Raw genomic sequence first — 21,758 nt, 5'->3', positions numbered from 1 at the left:
ACAAAAATTTGAACATTTCAATAAGGATTTCCCAGATACCTTGCTTGAAGATACTGTTAAGGTTTACTCATTTCTTGAGAAAAATCGCCTAAAAACAGAACTTGAAATAATTTTTAGAAGAGTAGACTTCAGAAATTTGCTTGGTGCTGTCAGTTTGCTACAATTTTTCATTGAAAATAACTTAACTTCGTCATTTTCCGAAACCTATAAACTTTTGTTGATAATTTCAACCATCCCAATGACAACAGCTGAAGCTGAGAGGTGTTTTTCTACACTAAAACGAATCAAGACGTTTTTGCGCTCCACAATGAACCAGGACAGGCTATCAGCATTAGCAATGCTGACTATTGAGAAGGAAATGATAGTAAATATCATTAACTTCAATGAGAAGGTGATCGATGTTTTCGCAGCAAGGAAGGAGAGGAGGATTGATTTTATTTTCAAAAAATGCTCTGTAAATGCCAACTAGAAGGAGGGTGAGTGTTAACAAAGTCTCTAAAAGCATGTTAATCCTTATTTCTTTGATTGGAAATTATCTTACATCGAGGAAAAATTAATGCTGTTTTCTGTATAATTTATGATTTGTACATGAATTATTCAATGGAGTATGGGAGTACATCTTCTAGGTTGAGAATCCTGAGTATATCTAAATACTTATTATTATTAAACGAAAATCCAAATTATTATATAGGTACTTAATATAATACAACCCATTAGAATATTTTGTTACCTACGTAATAATATGATAGGCCTAGTACTCTTCTAGGAATAAAAAATTACATTCTACTACATGAAACGAACAAAATTCACTTGAAACATGGGGTTTAACAAATTATTAAAGATCTAGATCTTGTTGCTCATGTTAAATGTGAACCCCCCATTAGTATTTGCACGAGCCGCCACTGAGGGGTGGGGACTTTTGATATGTTTACCTCCTTACTACCCTGAACAGAACTGCGAGGTCAAAAATTGTCTTCAAAACTTTTCCCTCTGTACCCTTTTTTGAGCATTCATATTATAGGTTACCCTTTTTTGAGCCTGGACTGTTAATAGACCTATATAAAATGTAACATACAAGATGTCCATAATAGATAAAAAAATGCACTTTGTCAAGAATTGTTAAGTCACGTTTATTTATTATCCAAAATGAGGTTAATTTAGGAGGTTACTCAATATATTATTAGTAGTGAATTCTTATATATCAACTGCATTTAAATGAATTAATTTCGGACTTTTTTCCTTTATAAGAAATGATACTTTCCTAATGGACCCAGATTACTCAGTCATTTTATTATTACTCATTGCATTTAATACACATCACATCATAGGCTATTCAATCCTACCAAAGAAGGCAAAGATAAAAAAATATTGAATTTGAACTTTTTTTAATTTTTATTGTATTGATCTTTATGAAGTTTTGTTTAGCTCAATATCTATGAAGATATTTCATTTGAAAATGTTATAATACCTATTTATTTCATAAATATGAATAGAACATGTAATTGTTTATGTGATATGAGCTTCTAATGGAATAAACTGTTACATAGCTTCACATACAATAAAAATTACATAATACTATTTTCTAATAACGTATTTCATTAGATTAGGGCTACTTGATCTGTTAAAATATGAAAACAAGTTTTAAAAATAATCCCATAGTACCCTTTTTTAACTAATACTATTTTCATTCATTGATTAACTTAAATAATAAAACAATATTGAGATGAATAATGATAGTCTGATACGCTTAAAGTGGATAATGTAATTTTATTAAAACAACAATTTATAAAATATCCATAAGTATTATCAGATATTGATTGAAATTTTTTTATAAAAATATCAATTTTTTGATATAGATGAATCTCTCATTCTCCCCACATAAAGCTAAATTTTACTTATAAAGTTATAATATGAAAATATAATGTTCCTTCTCAATACAATATCTTGTACTTGATTAAAATATAAAATATATAATAATTATACTGTACTCGATTAAATATAAATAACATTTGATAGATCATATGATGCGAAAATTATTTGATTCAAGTATTTTGGTTAGTCGAATTTTGGTTCAAATCACAGATAGAAAATATATATATATGTTGTCCTTGATGAAGAAAAATAAATTGTGATATTATTGTCTTGCAGTCTCAGTTTTTGTGAGAGGTCAGGGCTTTCTCAGACTCCTGAAAAATACCAAGTTTGAAAACAATTAGAAAATTATATCAAATATTATTCTCAAAATACTTATGTATTTTGTGTTTAATTTTTATGTTTATTTCGCTATTGCAAATAGCAAGCTTCAATATGGGCTAAGCTGTTGGGGGGGTGCATATAAAACTAATTTAAACTCTATACTTATTGCACAAAAAAGATTGATTAGAATGATGACATCATTACATAGGAGAGCTCATTCATTTCCCTACTTCCAGGCCTTGGATATATTGCCTTTAAGGCATTTATATATTTTCAGGGTCTTGAGAATATTCTTTTTAAGAAGTGGTCAGATTACAGGGAATGCCTTAGTTTTCTCAAACAGATTGAGAGACAGAAATTTGGTTGTTCTTGCAAACCCTTCATGTGAAGCCTTTAAACGGTTTTACGATTACAGTGCTCCAAATTCCTTTAATAAGTTACCTCTACATATTACATCCACAGGCTCACTGATAACATTTTTGAAGAAATTGAAGCACTTTTTATTCAATTTTGATTTTGATGAGATTGAGGAGTTCTTTTTCACATGAATTATTTTTTTTACATTCTTTTGGGAATTTCTACTATTGCTTCCTAGGCTTCTAACGATTTTTCTGTCTCAGGATTTTTATTTATCTATTTTTTCATTGATATATTATGACTTTAGTTCATATATTGATATAAAAATGTATATGTCCTCAAATTCTTCTTAATTTATTTTCCTAGGATTGTATTATACCTTTTGGTTTCTATAAATAACTTCTGTAATGTTCACTCCTTTCAATTCATTTTCTGTGAATAGACAAAGATTTTCTGTTAATTTTTTTTCGAGGCTTCTGTCTCTTGCAAAGGTCAAATAGTTTAATTTTCAGAGTAGGTAACTTCAACTCAGCTAATAGCTTACGAAGTACCTTAATCATAACTCTGACGCTACATAATGTCTTTGTTAGTTTTTAATTATTTTCATTTATATAAATAGGAATAGAAGATAATATTATATTATGTATTTTAGTTTTTTTTTATTTTTTCAAAATTATTGTACTGATTTGTTAAGTTCATTTACTTTTGTTTGTAAATTGTCAGTGTTATGAATAAATTTCAATTTCAATTTCAAAAAAAAAATAGTTTAGGGAAATTTCAAATCCAAACATAAATATAATAGATCCTTGTATATTTTATGTTTTTGATTTATCATTTCCATATTAATTTAATCTTTCTACGATATATAAGTACAAGATTTGATATGAATGCTCTCTATTCTCTCATTGTAAGGGTGACTTCACCCTCAACTCATTTAATTAATAAGTATCATAAAAACACTTCATCACATCCTTATTTTGTGAACATAATTTCCAGAATTTATTATATTCCAATCAAATTCACAGTAGAACAAATAATTTAATACAGTACAATGGAAATTAATAGTTTTCCAATATAAGCTATTCAATTGATAAGTAATATTACCAAAAAAAAGTAAAATTATAGGGTGTAATAGGCTATTATTATTATTATTTAATCAATAGGCTATACTAAAACAAGAGCAATTTTTCATACAATAAGCAAGTAATTATCCCATTATATGGTATAGGATATTTTTATTTAATCAATGGAGTATACTTTTAGAAAGATTTTTTTTCAAATAACAATTGAAGCAAGTAATTAATCTATTATTGTTATTGAAGAATTATAATAACAAGCAGACCATGAAATCAAACATCTAAGTAGGCTACGAGCATGCATCAGAGCTAAGAACTAAGTCGAACACATAAAAACAGCAAAAAGATTCTAAAAGTGAATGCATTTTTCATGATAAATGAATGCATATTGGTTGACAACATAAAAAGCAAAATGGACGAAAAATACAAAATATTTTTCATTCGTGAATAAGCTTCAATTATAAACAAAAGCAATCTTTTTCAAGAGTAGCAAACTATTTCTTATTTTTAGAACTCGTGGCTGGAGCTCAAGGCTTCTTTTTCCAGTCACGCCAAAAACTATTGTATTTTAACGATAATTTCTATTTGTGTATTTTTCTTGTATTTGGCAAAATAAATATTGTTATTATTATATAAATGGAATTTGAGATTTATGAATTCAATGAATAACAGTATTAAAATGATATTAAACAATCTATGAATGTTTTGAACACTCTACTCTCTCAAATAAGCTTTAGAAGTCCAGTGATAACAAACAATAGAAGCAAACATTCTAAGAACAAAATACAAGCAATTTCAAACGAACACATCACAAAAACATACAAGTTACTGGAAAGGTGGTCAAATTTATGATTGTACTTTGGAAAAAAGAGTAAGATGAATGAAATAACGAGCTGTGAAGGGAAAGAAAATTATGCAACAAATCACAAAAAAACGCTTGCAAACAGAAAAATTAGGCACACATATTGTAAAACATGAATAAACTTCAAAATAAAGTAATCTATGAATGAAATATTAAACTAAGATGAAAAATATGTGGTGAATGTGCAACGATTTGCAGAATATTGATAAGTACACGTATTGTTACATGAAAATGGATGAAAAATTGTTAGATCCCACAAAGTCAGCATTCTCACACAGTTCATTTTGCACAGTTATCGAGCATAATTGATGATTTTCTCTTACTCTCATATTCCTCAATGAGTTTCTCATGTATCTTGTTCAAGTTCTGCATAAAAGAAAAACAATAATTTTTTTAGAAAAACAATAATTGAATATAAGTGATCACAATAATTGGAGGGAGAAGCAGGGGCGCCATTTAGGGGGGGGGGCATGACGGGGCCTAGGCCCCCCTCAAGGATCAGATGAATAATGAAAATGCGGGTCTATCTACACGAATCCTTAGAATCTCATACTGATTTAATACTTTTTTAAACAGTAGTAGTATAATTCCTTCTACAGAATCAACAATGTAGCACAATTGCCTTGAAAGTATGACCGTACGGAGTAATAAAGAATAAGTTATATTTTTCTCTGTGGTATAGTTGAAGCTTAAATATAGAATGGGTACAATTATTATTGATGAGGGCACAATAAGTGAGCTATTGCATAAATTTCAACGTGAGAATGAACAAGTTGCAAGATGTCACAGTGAAAGCAAAAGAAAGGGCACAATCGGACAATCAATAATTTATGTACAGAGTTGGTGAGAATTATGGGAACAGCTTAATGTTTCTTTAGCTTTCTAACTGAAAGTTATTTTCCAATTAGAATATGATCCCCAATGAAATTGTTGAAATTGTCATTGTAAAAGAAAAATTTATCTTTTTCCATGATTTTTAAGAAATCTGTTTCAGTGTATTCCAACTTTAGGGCCTCTCTGTAGGCCTATATTTCTAATAAATACTTTATGATTAACTAATAATGTAGGCCTATATGCTTGTATTGATACTTCAACCACATTTGTATAAAACTGGAGAAAGTGAAGCATATAATAACATCTTTGAATGTAACATTTATGGGGAAACCCAGGACCCTCTATCCTTTGGGCGTATTCCTTCCCCCCCCCTCATACCTATGGTTTTTGCCCCCTCCTAGCAGTTTGGTGAAATGGCGCCACTGGGGAGAAGACTGGAATTGATCAAAGACGACATTTAGTACCTACCCCTCGATTTTGTTACATTTTATCTGTTAAAATAATGTTTCATAAGACTTTTAAATACCTTACAACTTGAACGTATAACAAGGATGATTATGAAAAGATTATTAGTGAAGAATATTCACTACAGGATTATTTTGAAAATATGCATTCATCTTATATACAATAGTATAGTAGGGGTTTTTTCGCCGTCCCTATTAATTCTATCGGATTAAACGAAACTTGACAACCATGATCTGCAAAGAACGGCAAAAAATCGAACGTTCAAAAATCGATGTGCGTAACTGGCTATAAGTTCCCACTCATTCCCCCGCACTCATAGACGTTGCCAATTCGTCAGGTGTATTATAAAATGATTAATTCTCATTTATAATCAGCTGTGGACAACGTTGATCAAATCTTATTTGGCAACGTTGCACTCATTTGTCCCAATTTCCATCAGACTATTTTCGTGCGGTTCACTTTAGTCGATTTAATTTATATTTGATAATGTGACAATGGTTTCCAGGCTTTAGCCTATTGAAACAAAACTCATTTAGCAATAAATGTGAATGATACAAAATATTATCATAGCTGAAAAAAAATTAGTGAAGTGTTAATCTATAATATAATAAAGGAAATAACTGCCTTATACACGTACGGGATAGGAATTCACGAATGACGCATCATCACGTCTGAACTACTGAACTGATCAACTTGAAATTTTGCATATTTATTGCCAAAAAGATATTATTGATTTACCGAGGATTGTCATGGTAATTTATTTTAAATTCTTCAAGATTTCAGTAGGTCAAGTTTTCAGTTTGTCAAATTTTTAATTAGACTATATGTCAGTAGACACCAGTCCACTACTACTGTAATCTACTCTCTAATAAAATTCCTTTCCAATTCATCAGTATAAGAGTCACAAAAACTAACTTAAAGAAGATAAATCACTTGACTAAACAGCACATTTACTTCTCATTACCTAAATTATTGTAATAAACAATGTTCTTATTATAACAACTACAATTATGTAGAACCACAGAATAGGCTATATAGTATGACTATAGTATGACTATAGATATAGTATGTATAGTAAGATATTTATTGTACTCTTTGGTAAAACCGAAGTTAGTATTATAACGTTTTTCTTTTCTTTATTTGTCTCCACAAATGTGAAGGTTTATTTTTAGTTCTGAAATCGCAGCAGGTGCTCAGGTTTTCCTTGCCGGCTGTGCCAACAAGTAATATTCATTTTTCTATTGTAGACCCTTGCGGAGCATGGGTTGCCTCCTAGTAGTAAATAAAACAGTAGTAGATGAATGAATGAACTGACCTTGAAATACTTGACAGTTTTGACCTTGAGCTCTTGAGTGGCGTCCTCGTCACAAATCATGATGGTGTGCTTGTGTTGCTGGAAGGCTGATGCAGTCCACATGTGGTTGACGCCCTGCTCGATGCAGTGGTGGAGTGCCAATGCCTTGCCTGAGCCCGTTATCAGGATTAGCACCTGGAACGTAACTCATGAAATCAGTTTTTCTAAATTTCAAAGTATTCTATGCACCCGCATTCCTACTTTATATTCAATACCCAAGTTCCTCGACCAAAATCCACTTCTAAACTCATAAACGGTGCTATTCGCTATTCTATTAAAAATATTGCTACGGTACCTATCAAGATTGAATATTTTAAGCTTATAAAATTACAGAAATGGTGTGTCACAAATTGGAAGAATCATCTCATTTGCTTTGGGGTTACATATTCATGATCTATACAGAGTGGGTGAAAAGTCCAAGAGCGGCTTAATATCTCATACACAAAGGTAATTTGATGGTGGGTGTGATTGGGGATCCTACTCATATATATGAATACATATAAATACTACATTACAATGACTTTAAAAATCTGGTCCGCCATCTTTAATCTGCCATATTGAATGAAACTTTATTTTTTTAAATGAGAAGGTTGTCATGCGACACATGATTTCGATGCCGAATTTCAAGAAAAAATGAAATGGCGAAAACCGCACATCGATAACTCAAACCGTTCAGAAGATATTCATATTACGCCTATTAATCAATACCACTTATGTATTTCATTTCTGATATGCATGATATTGATTAACGGTTTGAGATATCGATATGCGGTTTTCGCCATTCATTTTTTCTCGAAATTCGGCATCTAAATCATGTATTGCATGACAACCTTCTCATTTAAAAAAATAAAGTTGCATTCAATATGGCGGATCCAAGATGGTGGACCAGATTTTTAAAGTCATAGTAAAGTAGTATTTTCAATTTGAGTAAGATCCCCAATCACACCCACCGTCAAATAACCTTTGTGTAAGAGATATTAAGCCGTTCTCGGACTTTTCACCCACTCTGTATAAATACATAATACATTACTCATGAAATCAGCCTTTCTAAATTTCAAAGTATTCTATGCACTGCCTACTACAGTCAGTCTAGACATATTCTAAAGTGAGTTCCTGGATCAAAATCCACTTCTAAACTCACGAATGAATATATTTGCTATTTTATTGAAACTATTGTTATCAAAATTGAATATTGTAAACTGACAAAATTGAAATGGTGTGTCACAAATTGGAAGAACCATCTCCTTTAGTTTGGGGTTACGTATTTATATCAAATCAAATCATCGTTTATTGTCATAAAATATACAATATGTTAAGACAATCGTCATTATTCGTTGAAAAATGAAAATACAAGTTGAAGAACTTAACTATCACAGTCAAACCTATACCTAGACCTATAAGTAATAGGTTATATATTATGATCTATATAATACATATACATATTAAATACAAAAAATAATTTAATATATGTACTATTACAAGAACCTCAATGTTGTTCATGATTGAAAATCGAACTATTATCATTCCACTATTACCTCTAAAGCTGCATACAGACATATGCCGCACGAACTCGCGCATTTATCACTTTTTATCAGATGTTTTTAAGCTTATTATATATATATATATATATATATATATATATTATATATATATATATATATATATATATATATGTATTTGTAAATAAACAGTAATGCCGCATATACATGTTGGCCCAATGAAGACCAATGTCGACCAGCGCCAGTGTGTGGAAGGGTGGTTTGCCAGCGCTGGCTACCGCTGGTCTTCATTGGGCACTGGTCACATTGCAGGCTGGGCCAGTGACTGGCCCAACATGTAGATGCGGCGTAAGATACAAAAAAAAATTATATAAGCGAATGAAAATCGAAATGCGCATGTTCGTGGCGCATGAATCCGTACACATCTTTATATTCAGTTGTCGTATTATTTCAGTAAAATTAAAATGTTATTACTTCAAACATAATCAAATTTTAACAAAAGAATACAAATATGTAAATTGCCCGTTTGTGAGTTTGCTTGTATGTTGGACGATAGCTTTCGATTGCCTCCATTGGGATAACTATATTGATCATTTGTGCTGTAAAATATCATCTGGAGTGGTTGCACTCAGGCAGATTTCAAGATTAAGTACTGGGAACACTATCTTAACATGTACAGTATATCATGCCCTCATAATGTCGCATATTCGGTATGCAATATTGGTTTGGGGGGCTCCAGTCTCAAAAATTTAGATAGAATCTTTAGAATGCAAAAAAGAGCTGTGAGAGCGATTAAAGGTCTTAAGCCATTAGAGTCCTTCAGAGAGTATTTTAAAGATCTAGGACTACTAACTAACTTTGCCTGCACCGTACATTTTCGTAGTGATTATGTATATAAGAGATAAAAAATTTATAAGAAACTGTGACATACATTTTCATACGTTTGATAAATTTTCTGCACAATACTACAGGACAGCTCAGTATGAAAATAAGCCTTCTTATATGGGTATGAAATTTATGAGTAAACTGCCGTCAGCTTTGAGAGAAAATGAGAATAAGGATATTTTCAAAAAGCTATTGTGAAAAAATTTGGCAAACGGGGTTTACTACAGTATTCAAGAATTTATGGATGGAGAATGAGGCTTTTGGGAGGATTAAATTGTAATGTACTTTGTGGAATGTGATGTATATAATATATGTTTATATGTATTCTTTCATTTTTTGACAAATAGTCCTTGACGATTTTCTATACTCTTTAAAGAGTCTCCAGAAAGAAAACTTAATCAAATCAATCAACTTCAAATATTCAATGGAAACACATCCTTTGAACCATCAAAAAGATCGATTTGGCTAAAAAATAATAAGATTGACCGACTTACTCAAGAAATATAATTTGAAACGCCCGCCATTTTGTTCATGAATTAGAAAAATTGTCATATTTTTTGTAGTTCTGACTAGTTGTCATGATGTTCAGCCATTGTTAAGAGAAAAAAAAAGAAATGGCGGCTGTGTGAGTATGGACTTTCGGACAGTTTGAAAATTATATTTAGACATGTTTCGTACCCAGGAACAATGCCCCAGAATATTGGTAGGGAGTTTGGAAACACTCCGCATATCATGCATGCTTGTTTGTACAGATAGAATAAATAACCACGAGAGGAGAATCTTTCCCTTTGAAAGTCAAATGCGATATTTTAAATCTATTCCAACCAGAGATATAGATAGAACAGCTAACAGAATTATCGGCATTTTGAGCGAGTTCTCCTGCCCGGGCGACTCACTAGTTTCAAGCATATATTTTAGTGTTTTATAACTTACATCATCTGCATCGAGAACAGTCTGCACTCCAACAGTGAGTGCTTGAGTGGGCACTTTTGTGATGTCATTATCGAAGAAACGACAATTGGCTTCCAGTGTCTCGTGAGCCAGCGTTTTCACCCGAGTCCTAGATACCAGTGAAGATCCAGGCTCGTTGAAGGCTATATGACCGTCTGGGCCAATACCTGTTAAAAAAAAATATAATAAAAGCTTCGTTATTTCGTTGAAAATTAACATTGAGAACTCATCTATAATACAGGGTGATTCTTAATTATGGTAAAATAATTTAATACGTGATAGTAGAGGTAAAAGTAAGAAAAAAAGTTCTTATAAACATATATCCATAAACGCTTCATTAGCGAGCTGTACAGAGTGAAAGATTTCGCCCGGAATTCAGTTTCTCTGATGAAATACACCGATGCTGAATTGTTTGGGGACTAGTTTTTGAAAAACTTATGCTGGATTTATATGGAAAAATATCTGAAAAATTGAATAAAACTATTCTGGAAGCTGTAGTGTGAGTAGTTTTTGAGAAAGAAGTTGAAATATGAAAAAAATCTAAGTAGAAAAACACAGACTTCTACGTTTGATGCTCAATAACTTTCTTTAATGACCAGTAAACAAATATTTTTTCGGAATAAAAGTTGTAGATAAATTAATCCTGAAAAGAATGATGTAAGCTGTGTAAACTAAATTTAAATAAAAGTTAAATGAAATGAATTCTTATGTAGTACATTACACCACAAAAATTTGCTGTTTTATGAGGAGAGAACTAATAACTCATAGGTTTACCATAATTAAGAATCACCCTGTATAATAAAGGAAAGAATCGGCTAATACATTCATGAGATAGGATATTCACGAATGACCCATAATCACGTCTGAACTACTGGACTGATTAACTTGAAATTTTGCATATTGATTCTTTATTTATCGAGAATGGTTAAAGACCTATTTTTAATACTTCAAGATTTCAGTGATTCTTTATTTACCGAGAATGGATAAAGACCTACCTATTTTAAATTCTTCAAGATTTCAGTTTGTCAAGTTTCTAATTATACCCTTGCGGAGCAGAGGTTACCTGCTAGTTATGAAATAAAAAACACAATATTTTGTTGTGGTTTTTACTGAGAATGTTTTATTTTTTCATAGACTAATCATCTCTGAATACATATTTTATTAAAATTGCAAGTCTCATGCAACATAAAAACTCATTAATAAAACTAAACGAGTTAGAAAAGTAAAGAGCTATCCGCTAAGTCTAATAACAGAAAAGAACCGCAAACCAATGTTGCTCACTTTATAGCGTGGAACTCTCTACAGGTGTACTTTACTGGGTTTACTTTTAGGTATACAGTCTTTTGGGTTCTTATCTCTAGTTTTTCATATATACTTAAGGTTTTTACCTCCAATAAAAAGCCTAATTCCTCCAGCCTCTTTGATCTTGTGTTCATAATCATCACACTCTTTCTCCAGGTCGCTGGCATTGCCATCAAGTATATGAACGTTGTTGGGGTCTATGTCAATGTGTTTGAAGAAATTATGAAACATGTAGTAGTGGTAGCTTTGAACGTGATCGGGTGGCAGACCTGCAAAAAATTGGGATTTTTTAAATAAAAATCATTCAAATCAGACTTTCACATTTATAAATTGTACTCGCAAAAAGCTGTATTATGCACAATAGTGATATATTATGAGTGTATACCGTGAATAGTCTACTTAGGGCCGTTTTCACAGTATAGGTTGCTAAACTCGATTAAGTTAATCTGAAAGTTTAAACTTGAATTGGTTTTCTCAGTGCATTTTCTAATCCAGTTTAAGTTAAACTAGTTTAGCGTTAAGTTTGTAATAGAATGTCATCGTTTATAATATCAGGAAGGCTGATTTTATACAGGGAATTTGTTATTTGTTTACAAACCATCAGTAAATTGAGGTTATGTAGCTACTATTTTAGTATTTTCTTGTTCTTGTTCAAAATCCACAGAGCTGTAAGCTGTACGGTAATAAAAGTGAAAAGCGATCAAGAAATTCTCAAAAAACTTATGTTTAGTTGGCACCAGAAAATATATTTTAGAATGTAAGATAAAAAAGTTATTTTGTTACGCTTGAATTTACTTCGGTCTTCCTCGTTTATTATAAATCTCTCGAAAGCAATATATCTCAGTTATGTGTTATTAAAAACATCTTTTCTAATCAAAGAAAGACCACTGTTAAAAATTGTCTTAATTTCTATCAAGTGGTTTATTCAATCAAAATACTAAATTGGCAGTTGCTGTACTTGAGCGAAACCGTTAAAAATTCTTTATCATCGCAGAAATTTAAATTATTTGTTTTTTGCCCAATCTCAGTTTCAAAATTTCTTCGTAGTCATCTTTATCAATCGAATTAAAAACTTCTGTCAATTCTATCAATAATGATTCACTATAACCTAAACAATTATTATCGTCTATAGAAGCATTAAAAACAAACATCAAGAAATAATTTACTATTAGCTGTTCCCTCATCAAATCTTTACAGATGTCAAGTTAATCCAAATAATTTGGTTTAAACCTCCTGCTTTGGAGGTTTAAACTTTCCCAGAGTTTAAACTCAATACAGAGTTTAAATTGATACTGTAAAACGGAATTTTAGTTTAAACCAAAAAAAAATCAGATTTGGTTTAAGCTTCAGCTTAAACTTACACTGTGCAAACGGCCCTTAGTCCAATACTTATCTTAGTAGGAACACAACTCCTATGTAGTAATTATGAGGAAGAAATTAAAAATATACGAGCTCTCGCCAGAAATTTTACTTTACTTCCAAGAATGTCGTGGAAACAGAAGTTTCAACTCTACTCTGAGTATTCAAGTTTATTCCAAAACTTTTATACTCTCTACTAAAAGCAATTACTCTAGTTTTTTGTAGTTTAAACTAAGACTATTCTGAACAAACCGCGAATCTAATTCAGCAAGACACCTCTCTGCCTCTCTAATCAAAACATTCACTGTTCCTACTTGTGATTAGAGCTGCCTTGTGATTTTTACCACCACAAATTCATAATAGAATATTCAACATATTTCATACCACATACTGTGGCTCCACACTAAACTGTTTGAATTACAAATTTATAATAGAATTTCAAATTGAAATTCTAACCCTATTTTGGACTGTGTCATCACCTATAAATTTGGAAGAAAAATAGCACAAGGGCTACCTTATTATTTTATCCACAAATGTTATAAATAACATCAATTTTAGAAAGAAGAATAAAAATCTACGTACCCTTTATGAAATATTTAATCACAACATGTTTCGGACAGTGATGCCATTTTCAAGTGATATCACTAAATATTTCAAAAAGGGTACTAAGATTTTTATTTTTATTTCTATTTCTATAAAATTAGCACTATACAGAAAAGAGATAAACATCAATTTTATTTGTATCATAAATAAATAAATAAAAAATAACCTTAAATTCAGTGTGATATAAACATAGATAGAATAGACAGGTTGTGTGAACCACGGTATTTAGATGAAAAATATAACTTCTTCTATATACCGTGGTTTGAACAAATAAATACTGTACTGTGTACTGCTGGGTTGTTCTTGATATTATAATGTGTCATGTCCCAAAATTATCCTAGCCATCTGAAATATTTATTCAAAGCTATAAGGAATAGCCTAAGGTACTTACTATAAAGAATTCTATAATTTTGGAACATGAAACTATATTACTAATGTTCTTCTGTGATAAAATTGCTGATCAATTCCTAATGAGAACTACTCCTATCATCAAACTACTTTTGCTTTTAGAACTAAAACGCCAATCGAATGAATAGCTGCTTTTGTTGATGTATTGCTGAATCCAAGTTGTATAATTATATTATTTCTGAAATAGATAATTCTAAATAGAAAATTATTTGATATAAAATAAAATGAACTAACCCACATACTCATCCATATTGAAGGTCTTCACATACTTGAATGAAATTTTTCCATTTTTGTAATATTCGGCCAATTTTTTGTACATGCCCAGAGGGGTTCCACCTAGAATTGAGACAATCACAGATTGATCATTACTAGACTCACACAAAAAACTTTAATTTTTAATTTCATTCATAAACGATTAGCAAGGCTCTATTTATTTACTGAATGAAGCAAACAGGTAAATTATTCAGCATTTAAAAACAGACACTTTCCAAAAACTTCTACTATTTCTTAATCGTGTCTCATAAATAGTCTAAATATTCGAGTTATGTGCGTCTGGTATACTCACGCCGAATGATTAATCTTGAAATTGCATGATAAGAAGCTATCAATTTAAAATGTTGATAACCTGAACAGAGAAAGTGAAAAAGGAAAGTTACTGGATGTCAGCGGCGGCGTTCATTATGTCACTTTCCATAGAGACAGATGTTTAGAAAATGGTGAAAAGTGACCCAATGGCAGCCAGTGACATGCTGTCTCTACTTTACCTGCCTATGAGCCGCTAGTATGATAACTAGTAGTTCTGTGAACAGTAGACCTCACGCATTATTCTCATCCACAAGTACCTGATTGAAACTATAGACCTTACGGAAATACAGCAATAGACTGGCTTCTCCACACATCTGTGTAATCACTTGTCAGCTGATTTATGATGAATAATTCTATAGTCTGATTTTTACTCTAATATTGGCATATGAAGGAGGCTCCTTTTTCCTTTTATATTATCCTTGAAATGCAAAATTTCCAAAAACCTTGTATATACGTCGACGCGCAATTAAAAAAGGAACATACCTGTCAAATTTCATGAAAATCTATTACCGCGTTTCGCCGTAAATGCGCAACATATAAACATTTAAACATTAAGAGAAATGCCAAACTGTCGACTTGAATCTTAGACCTCACTTCGCTCAGTCAATAAAATATACTTCAATACAGTACTCTAAAAACTTAGAACAAATCTGCATTTCACAGAATTTAGGATAAAAACACGTTCTTATTTTACAGGCAGGTGATTGAGAAGTCCAACCACATTATTTCATTGAAACAATAATATTTATGGCATATAGCCTTAATAGATTTACGATAAATAGTGAGTTTTATATCGAATAGAATAGGTAGCCTAAGGCATTTTCGTTGTGACAAGAGATTTTCCAGGCGTTATCTAAGATGACAGATGGGATTCTAGTCTAATAACTAGTGTAATGGTTGTTGGAAGAACAAAAAAAATCTAAAAAATTGATTAAGATTGTGAATTACAGTAATACTGAGCTTATAATCTGCTATCAACTCAGCTATGGATTGGGACTCACTTTATACTGCCAGCAATCGTTGAATGTTGTCTATATAAAATGCTGACAGACTATATACTATAATTATTATCCTGTTATTGGATAGTAGTAATTTGAGATAGATCGCTATCAAAATGTATCATTCATTATTCACATGAAGCAGCAAAGCATGAAACCATCATTATTTATATTTCTTTTTTGGAGAAAATGGACTTACCAGTGGGTAAACCAAGCGTGAAGAATTTTTCAGGACCGGGATTGAAATCTTTGATTCTTTTCATCACATACTTGGCTGCCCATTCAGCTACATCGTTGGGTTTATCCAAAATAACTAATCGCATTTCTAAAAATTCTGCAACAAATGAATTCGACTCCATTTATAAGAAGTATTGTAATCTCTATTAATCTACAGCAGATATTTTGTTTAGTGTTTGAGATGTGTAAAGTTGATGTGAATTTAGATAATAATAATGAATTTTCAATGTATTTTATGATGATAGGTACTGTAAGTATAAGTTTAGAATTTCTTGTAATGTGTGAGTTGGTTTATATTTGTACAGGATACAATGACGATATATTATGTGTAAATTATGTCAATTATTATTATTAGGCTATATTAAATTTTGTAAATTACTATTATTATTATTTTTGTATATCATGTGTTAATGTGATTTACGCTTTTATTCAGTAAAATTGTGTTAAGTAGCATTACATTTAAAGGTCGTACAATATTGTAAGTTTTTGTTGATTCTAGATATTTATTAATGTGTGTGTTTCTTTCTTTTGTGTTGTCAATTCAATTATTCATAGAAGCATATATAAATTATATGCTTATGTAGCCTTTTATGAATGAATAGTATTTTATATTGATTTGTACCGTATGTCTTTTGAGAAAGATTATGTTGATTAATAAGCGATTGTTCGTGGCTTTGTCAAAATAATAGTAAAGTAATGTTACCTCAACAAACGGATTATTTAAAAAAAGCAGAATGTAGCCTAGTACGAGTATATTCACTGTAAATAATTATTGTAGGCAACTTAATCGTAAACACTCTAAGAACACACAAACTGTTTCATCTAATGACTTGTACTCAATTTGATCTACTCATTCTCTTACGATACTCCCTCTCTGACTCTCTCTCTCTCTCTCTCCACTTTCACCTTCTGAACATGAGCTCAAGCAAGCACTGCCCTCTCTCACTTTGTCTTCCTTAATATTTATCTTTTTTATCACTCACTGACTCAGAAGCTCTGTTTATTTCTTTTTCAGTCTCTCTCTCTCTCTCCCTCTCTCTCTCTCTCAATCTATGTTATGTCTTTCTCTTATTGCTTCAAGTCGTTGACCTGCTTTCACTGAATATGCGGGCTTGAATGAATCAATTATCTAATCTTGTCTTACTCTCGTTTATGTAACTGTGTAAACGAACTTTGGCATGGAGAACGCAAGATAAAAGTACATTAAACATAATACATAAAAATAGAGAGGAAGATTTGAATAATTCTCATTTTATATAATGTGTAAAAAACTCCTCGTGGGAGTTGCTGGTCTCCTAACGGGCGCCCCCCCTGGTGGCGGATAGGGGATGCCTCCTAGATATAGGTGGTACCGGGGAAATGAAATACCCGGGGCGGATCAAAACCAGCAAACACAACTGCTGCCTTGCAGACGGGTATCAGTGGATACTCAAAGGATAAGGCAACAAAACCCTGAAAGGAAATTGGCTGCTGCCTTGTAGCTCGGCATTGGATTGTCAAAGGCTAGGGAAGGAAACCCGAAAAAACTACCTGGTCCTCCAGGTTGGGGGTCGGGCGAGGGGCCAACAACCCCTCCCTTTAAGGGCACGCCACACCAAGCTCGCTACCGCGACGGTAGCGAAGTTTTAAAAATCGCTAGCCATGTATTCAGGTTGAGCGCGCCACACCGAGTTCGCTACCGCGGCGGTAGTACGGCGCACTACCACCTACGACCGCCTGCTAGGCGATTCAACAAAAGTTCGCTGAGAGGTAGTACGGCGGACAAAGCGAGCTCAGTGTGGCGCGCTCAACCTGAATACATGGCAGGCGATTCGAAGAGGTAGCGCAGTGCTGAGTGCTGTAGTCACGCCCTCCCCCCACTACTAGACTCACTACTCGGAGACTACCGCTAGCGGACGTTTTTCGGTGTGGCGTGCTCAGCCGAGAAAACTACCACCAGCGGTACTACCTCGGCGGTACTGGCGAGCTTGGTGTGGCGAGTCCTTTAAAGAAAAACACAGTTTCAGAACCTCACAATGAGCCTCGGAATGGACTGGATTTATGGAATAAAGTACCTGGCAGACAAAAAAGGAAAAGAATGGAAAAGGATTTGAGAATATTCACATGGAATGTACGAACTCTCTACCGGGCTGGTGCAATGAAACAATTGATGGACATAATGAATGATTATACAGCAGATTTGATAGCTATTCAGGAAATGAGATGGACAGGGCAAGGAATGATGAGGAAAGGTAATGATGATATGTATTATAGCTGTAATGAGAGAGATCATACCTTTGGAGTAGGTTTTCTTGTTGGAAAGAGACTCAAGAATTTGGTATTGGACTTTAAAGCTGTCAGTAGTAAGTTATGTGTGATAAGACTCATAGGGAAGTTTTTCAACATGAGTGTTATCAATGTACATGCACCAACAGAAGATAAAACAGAAGATGAAAAGGAGGATTTTTATGACTTGCTGGAGAGAACCTATGATGAATGCCCAAGACATGATATGAAAATTATAACTGGGGACATGAATGCCAAAGTTGGTAAGGAGGAGGTCTATAGTAGAATAGCTGGAAAAAACAGTCTTCATACAGAGAGTAATGAGAATGGCACAAGGTTGATCAATTTTGCTGCATCTAAAAGGATGGTTATAGGAAGTACACTTCATCCTCGCAAAAACATCTACAAGGCTACATGGGTCTCTCCCAATGGAGAGACTTTCAATCAGATCGATCATTTCTTAATTGATGGGCGACACCTTTCCAGCTTAATCAATGTAAGGACCGAGGAAATGTAAGGGGAGCAAACATTGATTCTGATCACTATCTTGTTGGAGCAGAAGTAAGAGCACGCATATCAAGAGTAAGGACAATAAAGGGGTCTCCAACTACTAAATATAATGTAGCACTACTTAATAATCCTAACACAGCACAAAAGTTCCAGGAAAAAGTGAGTGCACAACTGAGGCTGGGAATGGAGGAGAATGAAGGATATGATTGTTGGGGAGCATGTGTCCAAGCACTGGATGGTGCAGCAAATGAGATTCTTGGACATGTTTCTAGACAAAGTAGAGAAACATGGTGTTGATGATGAATGTCATGAGATTTCTAAGAAGAAGAACGAGGCCTACAAAATATTGCAGCAGCGAAGGACAAGAAGTGCTATAGAAAGGTACAAGGGATTGAGAAGGGAGGAGAAGAAAATGCACAGAAGAAAAAGGCGGGAATTTGAAAATGCTAAATTTGACAATATTGAGAGACTGGCAGGGCAAACTGAGACAAGGAAATTTTATGCCATGGTGAATGATCAAAGAAAGGAGTTCATGCCAAGACCTGTAGTGTGCAGAAGCAAGAATGGCACTCTGCTGAGTGAGCAAGGAGCAGTGATGAAAAGGTGGAAGCAGCACTTTGAAGAGCTTCTAAATGGAACCGAGAAGCCGCAGCCTGAATCCATGGAGCAAATAAATCCAGTTACTGACCAACAAGAAATGGAGGAGCCAACACTGGAGGATGTTGTCACAGCTATAAATAAACTCAACAACAACAGATCTCCAGGGAAGGATGGAGTAGTGGCAGAGCTTTTCAAACATGGTGGAGATACTCTGTGGCACCTTATGCACCAAATAGTCATCAAATCGTGGAGAGAAGAGACCATGCCTCATACATGGAATCAGGGAATACTATGCCCCCTGTTGAAGAAAGGTGATCCCATGGATTGTAAGAATTTCAGAGGCATTACTCTATTGAATGTTGGCTACAAGATCTTCTCAAATGTCCTCTATGAGAAACTGAAACCTCATACTGATGGGAAAATAGGAAACTACCAGGCAGGGTTTCGTGCAGGAAGATCCACAGTGGACCAAATATTCTGCTTGCGACTTCTTATGGAGAAGATGTTAGAGTAGCCTACAATGTCAACTCTTTCCATATGTTTGTGGATTTTAAGGCTGCATATGACAGTGTAAAAAGGAAGAAACTGTATGATGCCATGTATGAGCTTGAAATACCTCATAAACGTATAAGGCTTGTTAAAATGACTATGAGTGCAGTCCAATGCCAGGTAAGAGTACAGAATCTTCTATCGGATCCATTTCAGTCTTACAATGGTCTTAGGCAGGGTGATGCTTTAGCATGTCTGCTTTTCAATGTCGCATAGGAGAAAGTGATACGAGACTCCAAAATTGACACTAGAGGAATCCTGCTCAATAAGACAATTCAATTACTGGCTTATGCTGATGACATTGACATTGCAGCCAGATCAGTCCCCTATATGATGGAGGCATATAATAGCTATTATATGCCTATTATATAATAGCATAGCATAACATGGAAGAAAGAAGACGCCCTGGTCGACCAAGACTGAGATGGATGGACTCAGTCACTGAAGATGCAAGGAGGCTTGGTGTAAGAAATTGGAGACGAGCTGCCATGGACAGAGTAGAATGGAGGCGATTGCTGGAGGAGGCCAAGATCCGTTTTGGATTGTAGAGCCGTGGATGATGATGATGTAAAAAACTCTTTTTTATTAATAAATATATGTAATATATAAAACATAATATATAAAAATAGAGAGGAAGATTTGAATAATTCTCATCTAATATAAGAAAAAACTCTTATTTATTAATAAATATATGTAAATAGAAACCTTAAAATGGGCTGTTAGAAAAATAAGCTGTTATTGTAAAAGGAGATACTTACGGTAAATAATTTGTTGATAAACTACCTATTGTGCTACGAATTTGTTATAGTAATTTGTAATTGAAAACTTTTACAAGAAACTACGATGAAGCACCGCAAACTGATAAGAAACTAATAGGCCTATTATACCAAAAATAGAAAATGAATCATAACGTACAATTTTTTCAACTGATTCCGAACAATTTTTGTAGGAAGAGAAATTTTCAAAAAATAAGAAAAGTTTCAATTTTAGGTAACAAGATATACAGCATATAATATGTGTCATTATATAGAGATGAATAATATTATTGAAAAAGAATATTTTTTTACGATAAGCTAAATGATAAACATAACCTAAAAAGTGTATCAATTTTGCTAATAATTAATTCCATAATACATAAGCGTACCTCTAGCCCTGATGTCAGGATAAGAATTTAATAATATATGAATATACCGTAGATAATGAAAAAATGGAATGTTTTTCTTTGAAACTAGTTTTAGATTTAAATATGAATTTTGCACCCGTAGGCCTACTGTACTATTTTTTGACAGATGAGACAAGACACAAGACCACATCACAGAATAGATACAGAATGGAAAATACCAATCAAACCTTAGACCAGTTATGGAATAGACACACCCCAATACTGAAAGTCAATAAAGCCAACATCTACTGCCATATCGCCCCATCGTGACGTCAACATTGTAAGCAAGATAAAGTACGCAAAAGTACTTTATTTTGCTCAATAAAGTACTATCACAGAGGAAAGAAACACTACTTAAACACTACACACTTTATGCTTATTCCGTGGTACTATATAATAAGATACGAGGAAATCAAAACATTTTAGGTTAGTAGAGTGGCGGAGACTGTCAGATTTAAACTGAATATTGGCTACATTTTTTCAGTGCATGTGATGCTGATGAGTTCAAGAATTTGTATAAAGTGGTTTCATAATATTTACTCTCTATCCCTGCCACTTCAGCATTATTTGTGGGAAGAGTTTTTCTCGGTGATGACGAATAATTATAAGTGGAGAGATGAGAGGAGCAAAAAATGACTTGACTAATAGTATCATGAAAAAAACATATAATTTATTTTATTTAATCCAAAAAGTTTTAGAGT

At 33.0% G+C, this 21,758-nt stretch overlaps 1 protein-coding gene across 6 annotated transcripts; it reads right to left on the bottom strand.

Annotated features, from left to right (window-relative positions):
• Positions 1-1,106: 1,106 nt before the first annotated feature.
• On the bottom strand, positions 1,107-21,275 carry LOC111043553 (glucosamine-6-phosphate isomerase). 6 transcript variants are annotated; one of them, XR_005572647.1, is made up of 8 exons: positions 21,040-21,210; positions 15,934-16,068; positions 14,386-14,487; positions 11,868-12,050; positions 10,462-10,646; positions 7,106-7,279; positions 4,717-4,857; positions 1,107-2,186 (listed from the first exon to the last, which is right to left on the bottom strand). XR_005572647.1 is itself a non-coding variant. In XM_039439087.1 (8 exons), the coding sequence occupies exons 1-8, from the start codon at positions 21,206-21,208 to the stop codon at positions 2,179-2,181; spliced, it is 999 nt and encodes a 332-aa protein (XP_039295021.1). In that variant the 5' UTR covers positions 21,209-21,210; the 3' UTR covers positions 1,107-2,178. The 6 variants fall into 6 exon arrangements, 4 of the variants coding, with proteins under 4 accessions (XP_039295021.1, XP_039295023.1, XP_039295024.1 ...); XM_039439087.1 differs by having other exon boundaries at positions 4,815-4,857; XR_005572648.1 differs by lacking the exon at positions 21,040-21,210 and adding an exon at positions 16,675-16,920 and having other exon boundaries at positions 1,748-2,186.
• Between the last annotated feature and the right edge of the window lie 483 nt (positions 21,276-21,758).

The sequence above is a fragment of the Nilaparvata lugens genome, chromosome 12 (genome assembly GCF_014356525.2).
Source record: "Nilaparvata lugens isolate BPH chromosome 12, ASM1435652v1, whole genome shotgun sequence".
NCBI lineage: Eukaryota > Metazoa > Arthropoda > Insecta > Hemiptera > Delphacidae > Nilaparvata > Nilaparvata lugens.
The sequence above is the reverse complement of the archived record's forward strand: the minus strand, read 5'-3'. Positions and strand labels throughout refer to the sequence as shown.

Coding starts and splice junctions, on each gene's coding strand:
- LOC111043553 (XM_039439087.1), bottom strand. CDS start 21,208: ATGTGGTCTTGTGTCTTGTCTCATCTGTCAAAAAATAGTACAGTAGGC. Junction 16,069..21,039: donor TCCTGACATCAGGGCTAGAG/GTACGCTTATGT, acceptor CATTTGTTGCAG/AATTTTTAGAAATGCGATTA. Junction 7,280..10,461: donor CTGTTCTCGATGCAGATGAT/GTAAGTTATAAA, acceptor GTTACGTTCCAG/GTGCTAATCCTGATAACGGG.